At 49.7% G+C, this 13,028-nt stretch overlaps 2 protein-coding genes and 1 non-coding gene across 6 annotated transcripts in view; all 3 read right to left on the bottom strand.

Annotated features, from left to right (window-relative positions):
- The window catches only part of LOC147881770 (nudix hydrolase 26, chloroplastic-like), a 97,424-nt gene that overhangs the window by 25,143 nt on the left and 59,253 nt on the right, over nucleotides 1–13,028 (bottom strand). The gene's annotated exons all lie outside the window — the stretch shown is intronic.
- Nucleotides 116–265, bottom strand: LOC147881775 (5.8S ribosomal RNA). Its single transcript, XR_015543985.1, has one exon. It is a non-coding gene; the product is annotated as a 5.8S ribosomal RNA (ribosomal RNA).
- On the bottom strand, nucleotides 2,359–3,894 carry LOC147881776 (uncharacterized). The gene is made up of 2 exons (XM_087401196.1): nucleotides 2,876–3,894; nucleotides 2,359–2,701 (listed from the first exon to the last, which is right to left on the bottom strand). The coding sequence occupies exons 1-2, from the start codon at nucleotides 3,757–3,759 to the stop codon at nucleotides 2,359–2,361; spliced, it is 1,227 nt and encodes a 408-aa protein (XP_087257322.1). The 5' UTR covers nucleotides 3,760–3,894.

Below are 13,028 nucleotides of genomic sequence, written 5' to 3' on the forward strand. Positions count from 1 at the left end.
TCAGTGCCACCGATCCATTTTAGTCAACCGCGCTGCCTCGGAGGGGCATCACGGATAACCAACTCCACTACTCGGTCCCCCTTGAAGAGGAGGGAGAGGGGCGTGGTTGTGGTGAGGACGCTCAAACAGGCATGCCCTTCGACAAGCCGCGCGTGCAAGTTGCATTCAAAGACTCGATGATTCGCGGGATTCTGCAATTCACACTACCTATCGCATTTCGCTGCGTTCATCATTGCAAGAGCCAAGATATCTGTTGCTGAGAGTCGTTTTTACTTGTGTTACATCCTCCATGAGCGAGGGAGATCAAACCGTTGCGATTCTTCGATGCCTTGCACCCCTTGTGACGGGGGCGGAAGGTTTATCATGCGGCCCCATGCCGAGGCACGGAGGAGGGAGGCTGCCCGTACGGCGGACATGAGGAGGGGGTGGGGGTTGTGCATCCGCACAAGGGGGGGATTGGGGGGGGGTTGCGCACACGCACAAGGTGGGATGGGGGGGGGGGGGGGGGGTTGCGCACAAACACAAGGGGGGGATGAAGGGGGGTGCGCACGTGTAGAAGGGGGGATTGGGGGTGCATGCACACAAGGTGGGATGAGGGGGGGTTTGCGCACACGCACAAGGGGGAGATGGGGGGGGGTGGTGCGTACGCGCACAAGGTGGGATGAGGGGGGGTGGCAGTTGCGCATGTGCACAAGGGGGGGATGCGCACGCCCACAAGGTGGGATGAGGGGGGGTGGGGGTTGCGCACATGCACAAGAAGGGATGAGGGGGACGGGCTGCGCACGCGCGCACAAGGGGGGATGGGGGGCGCACGCACACAAGGTCGAATGAGGGGAGTAGGGGTTTCGCACGCGCATTCTTCCAAGCCTGTTTCCTTGGCTATAGTTTCGCTAGATAGTAGATAGGGACAGTGGGAATCTCGTTAATCCATTCATACTAATTAGATGATGAGGTTTGGCTACCTCAAGATAGTCATAGTTACTCCCACCGTTTATCCATGCTTGGTTGAATTTCTTCACTTTGACATTCAGAGCACTGGGCACAAATCACATTGCATCAACATCCACAAGGACCATCACAATGCTTTGTTTTAATTAAATAGTCAGATTCCCCTTGTCTGTACTAGTTCTGAGACGGATTTTCACCGGCTAGGGAGGGCCACCCCACAAGGGACGACGTTCTACGCCCGTCGCCCGGTCGGCACATGGAGGTCCGCCCTCGCTGCTGCTGGTGCAGCTCGAGAAGACCCCCGACAGCCTCTAGGGTCAGTTCGCAGACCCCTAGACCCAACCCTCAGAGCCAATCCTTTCCCCGAAGTTACGGATCCGTTTTGCTGACTTCCCTTACCTACATTGTTATATCGACCAGAGGTTGTTCACCTTGGAGACCTGATGCGGTTATGAGTACGACCGGGCGTGATCGGCCTGAAATTTAGAAGTTTGAAGTACTTCAAACTTAGCACACAAGTTGAAACTTGAAACTTGAAAGCATCCAATGTCCATAGATGATCATGATTCATAATCCACAAATTCCATGATCATGACTCATGAGTCATGCAAGACTTTAAATAAAAGCACCCATGGATGATATTAAAAAAATCAGCTGCCACCTGACACCAAGGTCCAAAATATACTCAGTACTATATCTACTATCATAAAAAAAGAAATAGCATAGTCTAGGATGCATCATGCTGCATGCATGATGCATCTGAAGTGTCATGACTAGGAGTAGGCTAGCACTGTAGTCTGAACAGTTGTAGTCAAGGACCAAGGTACATCTACTGATCATCTGCATCATCCATGGACTCCTCGTCATGGTCATCCTCTACCTCCTCAAATGAGCCTGAGGCATCTATGTCACTGTCTGAAGAAGAATCGTCAACATCAAGATCAGGACCATCGGGTGCAGCTGAAGTACTAGCACCATCTCCAGATGGTTGAACCTGCGATCGTGTGGGGTGCTAGTGCTGACAGCTCCTCATACAACATGGAGTATATGTCCAGCTCCTCCTGTGGGATATCTGGTATGGCCTTTATCTTCTCCACGTCTACCTTGTCTACATTCACTTGGCGAGGTTCGGGGCAGCCGGCAAACGAACTCAAGGAGATGGAGGTTGCAATGACAAAACACCAACCGCTCCAATTGAGCCGTGCTCAATCTGTTCCTCTTGTTTGTGTGAAAGAGGGCCCAAGTGCTCTAGTTCCTCTCACAAGGACCGGAACTATAGTCCTATGAGAGAACATGTATAGCAAGGCGTTTCTGCCATAAGCCATTTAAGCAGAGATAAGTATCGGGAACTTAATAACTTTAAACATATTTGTAGTAGATAAAACTTCAAATTGCTTAACTAAGTTCTAACTAGTGACGTTGTAACTTGTCTGCTACCAAAGTAGGAGCCCAGTTGCCATATTTATCCCACCAGGAGACAGGCTGCAACTGTGTCTCTCGGAGCCTAGTCGTAGATCGACCAAAGGAGAGGCTATGATTGTGGAACAATAGAAGTTCATCCTCCATTCTTCGTTGCATCTCCAAGTCACCACCCGTCCAATTTTGTAGATATTGTTGCATCCCCTCCTCCAACTCGTCATTCTCATATTGCTCTTGACTGTGCCAGAGGGGATGCAATACATATGTCACCGCATGGATTGGGCGGTGGAACCAATTCCACCGCTTATTCCATATAGCACGGATGGACTCAACCCTAAATCATGCCACAAAAAATTAGAATGCATTATGCATGCAAAATTCGTAGTATATACATAATACATATCTGAAAATTCCAAGCTCCAGCCATATGCTTTGATAGCAAATTGCAATTTAGTAACTGCAATAATTATACATATTACAAAAGTAAAAAGTCTTACTTTTATCAGGCGATAGGGAAGTGTTTTTGTTGAGGGCCTCTCCAATCTTGTCCATAAACTCGTACAAGAGCCCTAATGTGCTTCCCTCCATGTCCGTGATGCGAAGCACCGTGTAGATAGGATTAATCGATTTGATTAATGCCTCCGCTTGATTCCACCAAGACTCATCCATGTTCATGCGGACAAATTTGATAGACTTTGCTTGGCCTCTATCATCCCAATCTCCCCACTCCCGAGACACAACCGTGTGCAACAAGCCCTGGCGCACTTGCACAAGCCTAATCGCCACTATGAACATGTAAGCAAACCTTGTGGCTGGAGGTTTCAGTACCTCAAGGTCACTGTAAGCCCAGTAGATGCTGAGGACTTTGGGTCTCTTGGTGACAAACTTCACGATACTGCGAGCTGTGGAGAAGATGGCATCAATCCAAGCTATCTTCCCTAGGTCCTCGATCAAAAGATCAAGGCAATGTGAGACACAGGGCGTCCACACAATCTTAGGGAACTCATCTTCTAACATGGCACCCATTGACACACAATTGCTACCAATATCTATCACCACCTGCACCACACTCTCAGCACCTATCTCCATAATGGCTGCCTGTATATGCTTCCAAATATACAACCCCGTAATCACTGTACCTACAGTGGAAGCATCTATGGCTCTCAAGAACATGGTCCCCTTGCAAGAAGATACTAAAATATTGTACACACTCCTCTTGCGTATATCTAACCATTCATCACATAAGAGTATGGATCCATATTTTTTCCAAGTCTCTTTCAAGGGCTTCATTTGGTCTTCCACACATTCCCTCTCTCTTCTTAGTTCTCTTGTCCGCAAGGCCTCATATGTAGGACCTTCCCATTCATACCCAATGCGGCTCACGGCTCTCATGGCCTTCCTCCATCGTGTAGTCTTCGCCACATGAAAGGGTATTGCACACTGTGTGAAGAGCTTTGTGAGCTCACTAGTGGCCTCCTTAACTGCTTGCTTTTGCAAGCATGCTTGAATGCTAGACCTTTGCAGTGATCCTCTTTTTCCTGCACTAGCATCCACACTGATTGATCCATGTGGCAAGGGTAATCTTGTAGCACTAGGACCCGCGCTCGATGTAGTTGATGCCCCTCTACTTCTCTTTGCAGAACCCAATGTGCTGGCATCATCCAATGGCTCAGTGCCAGCAGCCTCTTCTTCATCTTGCAGCCCTTGCCCTGCACTTTCTGCAGCAAAGGTTGCCATGCGCACACGCTTCCATTCTGTTAGGCCACCTTTCACTGGAGCAGGCACAAACTCACAAGGTCCTATATCCTTGCGGCGAGGAACACCTGCTAGATGGTCTTTCGCCCGTGTGATGGACCCCGTTTTGCTTATGCCGCAACAGTTGCCCTCTTGGAGCCACCACCTCCTTTATAACTATCCAGGAGGGAGACATGGACCCAATAAGGATCTCTCGGCATTGAGGATGATGGAAAGGTGAGAAGGAGGATGGAGAGGTGAGAAAGGATGGAGAGGTAGGAGGATGGAGAGCTCAGAGGTAAAAGAGGATGGAGAGGTGGAAGGAGCCTAGAGGATCAGAGGTAGAAGTGAAGGAGGATGGAGAGGTAACAGAGGATGGAGAGGAGGAGGATGGAAAGGTAACAGAGGATGGAGAGAAGGAGGATAGAGGGATGGAGAGCAGGCTGCCAAGCTGTAGCTTGTAGGATGGAGAAGATGGAGAGAAGGATGAAGAGGATGGAGAGAGAAGGATGGAGGTCCGAGGGAATCAGGATGGAGAGTCTGAGAGCGAAGAGTGAAGGGATGGAGAGAGCTCAAAGAAGGTGGAAAGAGCAGCAAGGATGGACAGAAGGAGTGTAACGGGCGGGAGGCGATGAAAAATGGAGCAAGGCGGCAAAAATCACATTTTTGGGATTTTAGGTGAAAAGCATGACAACTATGTTTGACACAGAGTGGACTTGAGTGGAGAGACTACAGGTTCTCCTACTCTCACAGATGATACGCAACAAGCTCATCAGATCAGTCAAGCTGAGTTCGGGGCATCCCCACTGCAGTTAGATGCGGCATTCTAGACTATCACTTACCTATACCGTATATGGCTCATGCACCACAGGGCAACGCAGGCTACCTTGGTTGGCACTAGCATCTTCTATGTCATTAGCAGCTCAGGGTGATCAGAGATGTTGGTACGTGCGTACATGCGGGTGCTTTAAGAGATTGGGTTTTCATATAGGCAGGTTGCCACCCTTCCAATACAACGTTGACGCTCCATTTGTCGAGCAACAAATTCAACTCAATCTTCCGGGAGGATCTTCTACAGCTACACATTCGGGATTTGGATTGCACATGCATAGCTCCCTGTGAAGCTCAATTCCATCAGGACCACTACTTGCACATTTCACTGGAGGGTTTCATCATCCCACCATGGTACACCCAGATCCACCTACCACATTCACTCAGGATTGCCCTTGGACAGTTACGTGTATCATCGCACCGACTCCGTATCCCAGAGTATGATCAGAAAACAAAGCACATTGCTATCCCAACCACAGTTAGCAAGAGAGGCAGAAACCCTGACACTGAGATGCGGCAAACGCACAGATCACACGCACTGACATCTCCTCTATTTTCAAACCTGTAGTGCAGCTGACCAGGGTTACAGTGTCACTTGTCAGACGTCAGGTAGCGGCCAGGAGCACATGACAGGTTACTCATCCAAATTGTAGACAAAGAACCATTACGAGCTTCTTGCCTACACTACTTAGTCCACTGTTGGGTGTATCTTGATGTTCTGTATGCCTATTATATTGTATTGGATCATACTATATTTCCACATGAGGATGATGATGCCAAGATGGCTGTAAATGATTATGGTGGACATGTACTATGATATCATTGACTATGTCTACATAGTTTTCTAGCATGGGTTAGGGTGCTCGATTAGTAGCTCCACCCTTTTGCTCATTGTATCAGGTTTTTCTACAGTCTCATAAACCCATTGGTCTTTAGCAGCCTTAATAAACTTTCTTTCTCTTGGGGAAGACATATCATTATTCAAAAGGCATCTAATCTGAAAAATTAGAACCATTTCACAGGATCTGGAGGTGGAGAGGGGTCGGTGGGCAAGACCCAAAATCCCCAGAGAAGTAAAATCTGCGAGATAGAAAATGAGCAGCATGTACGTCTAAAATGCTGAGCTTACACACACATTAGAGAGAATTATGCAAAGAGTCAAAATAACTTGAAACGTCTGCTGGAGCAACCAACAAAAAACTAGGGAGTTACATAAAAGAAGTCTTACAACACGGTAACAAGATACTAGGGTTATCCCATAAGCTAGCTCAGCAGGTACTCTCTACATAGCAAGTTTTGTAATATCTACTTTCTCTAGGCATAAGGGATCATTATAAGTTAATAGTGATCACCAATCCCATAGATCTGGAAGGGTCTCACATGGACTTTAATAGAGTCTATTTGAGGAAGGTGCCCACAATTGACTCAGTGAACCTTTCCATGTTCTTGAAGCCCCACTCATAGCCGTGCTCTCTCTCAGCCCCGCTCAACCTCGCTCATCTGTCGCTCAGCCCTGCTCTCAACCCGTTTTTTTTTTTTTTTCCAAAAAAGAGACTTCTATTAAGTAAGAAAGAAACTCGCTAGAGCAAGCTCTGTGCGGAAATACACCATGCCAAGCATGTAATAAAAACACCTCAGAGGAATGAGGTAGAAAAAAACCAAGGCTGAGGCTGAAAATGCCATCTCAACCCTATAGAAGTCTCAGCAAAGAAGGGAGAGTCTCTCCAATCTCTGAGAAAAGTAACCCTCCTGGAGGAGGCTGCTCGAGATGATCCTTGCATGGTCGCCCAAATGGCCATCAGAGTGTGTATCGTTTCTGTCCAAGTACTGGCCAAGATCTGAGAAGGGTGAACCTGAGAACCCTCCAAAGCCTCAGTGCACCTGGCTCTCCAAATGTGCCATGCTGCAATGCTAGCTAGGATCTCCCATGGACAGTCGACCGAGGAGTGAGCAGCCCTGAAAAGAGTGGCCGGAACATCCTCTAGAGAGCACGACTCCACAAGGTGTCGTCGGATGTAAAGAGCCCAAGAGGAGTCGAGTCTCTCAAAAAATACCTGGGGCCCTGAAAGAGTAAGCCAAGCCACTGATCCCCAGGTCATATAGAAAGGTAGGCGAACAAAAGTGCTGAAAAGTCTTGCAATCCCCTTCCATATGATTCTCGCCTGTCTGCAATCCCATAGGCAGTGTTGTATTGTCTCCAAAGCAGAAAGGCAGCGAGGGCAAGAAGGGTCAGCTCCGAACTTGGACCTCCAATGGTTCACTGCTATCCCACCATGAATAACGAAGAGAGTGATTTTTCTATTCCGGTCGGATTTCCAGAGCCTCTGCCAAAAATTTTCTGCAAGTCAAGAGAAATCTGAAAGTTCTCCCAATGAGGAGCTCTGGTAGGCTTCCAACCCCTAGAGCTGAGCTGGAATTTCCTAGCATTACTAACCATGTAACGAAAGAAGGGGATGCCCTTCTCTCGGTGCCCTTCATCTATCCATTCCCATTCCCCAGGGTCCCACTGCAAAAACTTAATTGGGACACCTCCATAGAGCCACAGCCTCCATGAGACAAGGGCGAGGAGAAGCGGGTCAGGATCCAAGTACCACTGTGAAAGAGAGCCATGCTCCATGAAGCCCACTATCCTGACTGGCTGAAACCGTACCTCCAACAAGATATCGTCTGTGGATCTGGACAGCCTGCCCCTCGAAGAAACATCAAATACTAAGGCATCCTCATGTGGGTCAAGAAAAGCAATCACCTGTAAAGGAACTCCCAATCTGGAAAATGCCCCCATCCAGGTGGAGCAAGTAATAGGCATGTCATCTGTGTCCACCCAATCCAAGGGCAAGGCTGCATCAATCTGTTGGACTCTCCCTGCACTCCCTCTGAGATTAAGAACCATCTGGGCCTGTTGGTCTACAGGAAGCTTCCTGAAGGCTTTCCATGCTCCCACTGTAGATGCAGGGCCCCTCTCCCATCTTGGCCACTGCATGTAAGGAGAAGCTCCAAGTGGTCTGCCAAGCTCATCCAAAATCCTATCATTCCACACAATAGGCTGCCTTTCAATCTCTTCACGGGTGGATGGAGGAATCCTGCGAAGAGTACTCCTGAAGCTGGCCCATGCTTTCAGAATAGCAACCATAAGAGGGGAAGAGGGAGACCTGAGGTGGGCTATGGTGAAAACCCATCTAGTACTGTGTGTCCAATCCTCTCCTGAAGTGGGCGTGCGAGACTGTATGCATCTGATAAAAAAATCCTTCCAAGGCTCTTGTCCTGGCATAAGCCCTCTCACAACGAACTTGCAGAGTAAAGCTCTGCACTGTAGATCTGGGTCGATGATATTCAAACCCCCTTCTCTTGTAGGAAGAATCAAGGTCTCCCAAGCCACCCTGGCTGTAACATCAGTTGTGCCATCTAGACCACTCCATAAAAAGTTTCGTACAGGCCTCTTAAGCTGAGTGATACAATCCCTAGAGTGGCACCAACAAGAGCATACAAACCATGCTGTGGCTAGAAGAACCTGGTTAACCACCACCACCCTGGAGGCCACGTCAAGTTTAGCTGAGCTCCAGAAAGGAGCTTTCTTCTGATGCTTTCCAACACCGGAGCAAACTGTTGTGAGGGAGAGATGCCCACCCCAACCTGGCAGCCCAAATATCTGACGGAGAAGCCCCTCTGTACCCAAGTGAAGCCAATATCATTACCCCAATCCGGGGTGTCATCCTCGCAAATCCAAAAACCACTGGATTTATGCCAATTAATGTGTGCACCTGCAGCCGTGCAAAACAAATCCAAGGCTGTCCGGAAGGAAGTGAGTGTCCTGGGGGAGTCATCCAAAAAAACAGCCGTGTCATCTGCCAACTCACTATCCAGAAGCTCTTCTTCCCGGCGGATAGGAAGCCTAAGCCCATAAATATCAGCTTGAGATCTTATGTAGATACTCATAGCTTCCGCCACAAACAGAAAAAGAAACGGGGCAAGAGGACATCCCTGGCGGACGGATCTGGAAATCTGAAACATGTCCCCTCTTACCCCCCAATGAGCAACTGGCTATGGGCTGATCTGTAGAGAGAGGATACTCCTCTAATCCATGCATCTGAAAAACCAAAGCGAGATAGAGTACCCTCTAAGAAATCCCAGTCTACTCTGTCGTAAGCTTTCTCAAAGTCCAAGAGTAGAATGGCCAATCTCTGGTGGCTCTGCATGGCCCATTCTGAGGCCTCCCAAAATAAGAAAATATTATCAAAAATACTTCTGCCATGCACAAACCCTGTCTGCGTGTCATGAATCAAATCTGGAAGAAAAACCTGTAGCCGCACACTCATGGCTTTCGCCAGAATCTTGTAAAAAGTGTCCAAAAGAGTGATGGGTCTCCATTGAGACACAAGATTCCTATTACCCCCCTTTGGGATGAGATGAATGAGACCATCTATGAGTGAGTCCGGCATCTCACCAGAGTCCCACACGCCCTGCAGGGCTGATGTAATGTGATCACCAATCTGCTCCCAAAAAGTAATAAAAAAGGAGGGGGTAAGTCCATCTAAACCTGGGCACTTGCCCTTGTGAAGGGCAAGTAATGCAGTCTTGAATTCTGCATTGGTGAAAGGGGCATCCAGAGAAACATACATCTCATCCTTCACCAATACACCTTCACCAATACAAGGATACACTGCCAAATAACCTCTCTGGCATCATCAACGCCCTGTGTGCCTGGATCTGCAGTAAGAAGGGATGCAAAAAAATCTGAAGCTACACGCATGACAGCATCAGGATCTGACTATAACACCCCGTCTGAGTCAACAAGCTGCGAAACACTATCTCTACTATGTCTGGGCCCATGAGTAGAGAAAAAGTGTTTGTTGACCCTGCCACCCATCTGAATCCAAAAGGATTCCCGTGCATGAAAGGCATACTCTGCTCTCTGATCCAACAATGTCTGCAAGTGAGCCCTTGCTGCAGCAAGGCGCTCTTGAATCCAAGCATCTGTGGGCCTCTTCTTCTCTTCCCTCTGAAGGGACGCTAACTGCTGGCGTATACCAATCTCACATCTGAGAATCTTACGTCTCCCAAAATCAGTGACTGAATGATAATAGTCACTAATTCCGGATAAGGCTGCAGCTACCTGAGATGGATGGACAGCTCCACCCTGTATGTGAGAAACCCAAATCTGTAAAATATCCTCCGTGAGGCTCTCCTCTGCATAAAAAGCATCCGGAATCCTGACACTGGCAGAGCGTCCTCTCTGATGAGGCTCAAGAATCTGCAACACCACTAGAAAATGATCTGAGGTGGAAACCCCAGTAGAAATGCATACAGATCGTCTACATAAAATCTGTCAATCCGTGCATGAATGGGCATGTGTATTCTCCTGTTCGACCAAGAGTACAGGAGTGACTGTGGCATAATATGAAAGGCATCATCCAACCAAGTGTCTCTGCCACTGAACTGAAAGAGAAAGGCATCCCAGGCTGCCCTCTCCAAAGAATGAATTCCACCCTGTCTGCCTCCCTTTTTGTCTGAAGGCAACTCAACCATGTCGAAGTCGCCACCAATGATCCAAGAATCTGCAATGGGGGCCCAAGAGAGTAACTCCTTCCAAAAGGAGATCCGCTCCCCTCTGTTGTTGGGAGCATAAAGATTGAGAAGACCAATCTTATGCCGTCCAATCAAAATAATGATCCATTGAGCTCTAGAAGGGGAGATAATACCATGACCAGCAACAAAGGGAAGAATAGAAAGAGAGACCGAAATGCAAGTACCTCCCCTTGTGCCCATAGCAGGCGACCAGAAGGTATGTCCTGAAAGCAGTTTGCCAGACTTAGAGCAATCACTGGCATCCAGCTTGTGTTCCTGGATAAAAAGGATATCAATAGCACCTCCAGTGACGCCTGGATGAAGCTGGTTCCGGATTAGCTACCTACAGCGACGGTGTGGAGCTCCGCCTAGGCCCTATATGTTCCAGCTGACTATCCTCATCGACAAGAGGATGCTGGATGGGAAGGCTTACCCGACCTAGTAGAGGAGACCAGCTTCCCCTGGGCTGAAACACTCCTGCTGAGGGCAGGAAACTCAACAGGTGAAAGGATCCCCACACCTGTTGAAAGGGAGGCCCTGTCACAAGGAATCCCAATGACCGGGACCCCTAAGGTAGAGGGCACAAACTCCTCATCATCCATGAAAGTCGCCGAATCTGCCAATGCCGAAAAAGAATTCCTGATAAGCAAGTCTGACCGAGGAGTGCGAAGAAGACCTGCACTCATGAAAGATGGAGGAGAAGGACCTGCCAGGCCTCTATCAGCAGAACTGGAGCTGGGGGTTGAGGAGGCCTGTGGCTGGGGTGAAGAGGAATCAGGAGCCCTCATCTGCGCCTGCACTTTCTCGATTGTCCTGATTGTGGCAGGAACACTCTGCAGGGAAGAAGTACCTGTAGTCCCCTCATGGTCAAAAACCAAGGGGTCAGAGACCAAAGTGACTGGGACTGGTGGATCTAAAGGCCCAACCTGATGTGGAGTTGTAGTGTCTGGGGCTGCAGCAACATCCACCTCTGGAGTCTGGAAGGCGTCTATCTGAACAGGATCAAAAGTCTCCTCCAAATGAAAGGGAGCCGCTCTGATAGCTCTCCATCATGGTACTGGATGTGCTGCGGGCATTGGGCGCCCTACTGCCCCTGGTGGTCCTGGGGTGCGCGAAGCAGGGCGCCTTGTTCCTCTTGGTGATCCTGGAGTGCGTGGTATAGGGTGCTGGGGAGGTGCAGTCGTGGGAGAACGTGAAGGAGCCGCACCAGAAGACTTCTTGGGTCTTTTTCTCTTCCTTAGGCAATCTCTAGCAAAGTGCCCAAGGGTCCTGCAAATCCTGCACTGGTCCTGTCTACCTGAAATCTCGACTCTCTGTCGAAAGAGAGCCGTCTGGACGCTAAAGCATAATGTGGTCATCTGAGATGTTAGGGTCAGAGACAATGACCCTAACACGAGGCACCCCGTCTGCACTGACTGCCTCTGCCAAGGAAGAAGGCATGCCAGGAAGGGAGGGGATCTCCGTGACCACTCCGACCGATAGTTGCAAGCAGTCGATGGTAGACCTGAGGAAGACCAGGAAACCTAATGAACAATGATGTGACCTGCCTGTCCTCCTCGACCGGATCGAAGCCCAAGGCGTAGGGCAAAAGAAAGATCCTCCTCGAACCCAAAGCCAGGGGATTAGCTTCGAAAACAAGGGCTGTGGACTCGTGGGAGTCGAAAACCACTTGGAAGAATCCACGTCCCAAAAGTCGAATATCCTTGAGGTGAGGGACGAGGTCTCCTAGTAACGCCGCCAGCATCCAGTCTCTAGCCTGTGATCTGGAAGGGTGTGACCCAAAGATGCAGGTGAAAAGTGATGTGGAGCCCTCTAATTTTACATCTTTCTTGAGCTGCTACAGCTCGTCTTCTGAAAAAAAGACGGTTCTCGCAGCCAGTGGAGGTGGACGGAGATTGGCTGAATGGGGATCCATTCGCCAATCGATATGAAAAGGCCGATTCCAACACTGAAAAAGCTCCGTCCGTGAAACTACTGCCCAGGACGCCCTGAACGCGGGCGCAGGAAGAAGGAGAAAGAGAGGGTAGGAGAGAGAAGGGAAGGGAAAGAGAGGGGCAGGAAGAAGGAGAAAGAGAGGAGACGGAGGTAGGCTGAGGGGGAGGCGTCGGGAGCTGAGAAAGGGAGGAAGGGGGCGGGGAGGGAGAGGGAGGAGGTTTTTTTTTTTTCTCTCTCTTTTTTTTCCCCCCTCCCCGAGAGCGTGGGGGAGGGAGGGGGACGGGGGAGGAGAAGGGGGCAGGGGGGCTGGCCGGGGAGAGGGAGGGCGCAGGAGAAGGGGGAGAGCAGCGGGGGGGGGAGAGGGAGGACGAGGGGGGAGGCGGGGGAGGAGAAGGGGACGGGGCGGCTGGCGAGGGAGAGGGAGGGCGAAGAAGAAGGGGGCAGCAGGGAGGGGGGCAACGGCGGGGCTGGCGAGGGAGAGGGATGACGGGGGAGGAGAAGGGAGGCAAGGGGGCTGACGGGTGGGGGAGAGGTTGGGCGGGGAGGGAGAGGTAGGGGGTAGCGGGGATTTCTAAGAGGGATTATTTCTAGCCTTATGC

The sequence above is a fragment of the Dipteris shenzhenensis genome, chromosome 30, assembly GCF_047967505.1.
Source record: "Dipteris shenzhenensis isolate YYH24624 ecotype China chromosome 30, Dip_SZ_1.0, whole genome shotgun sequence".
NCBI classification, from domain to species: Eukaryota; Viridiplantae; Streptophyta; class Polypodiopsida; order Gleicheniales; family Dipteridaceae; genus Dipteris; species Dipteris shenzhenensis.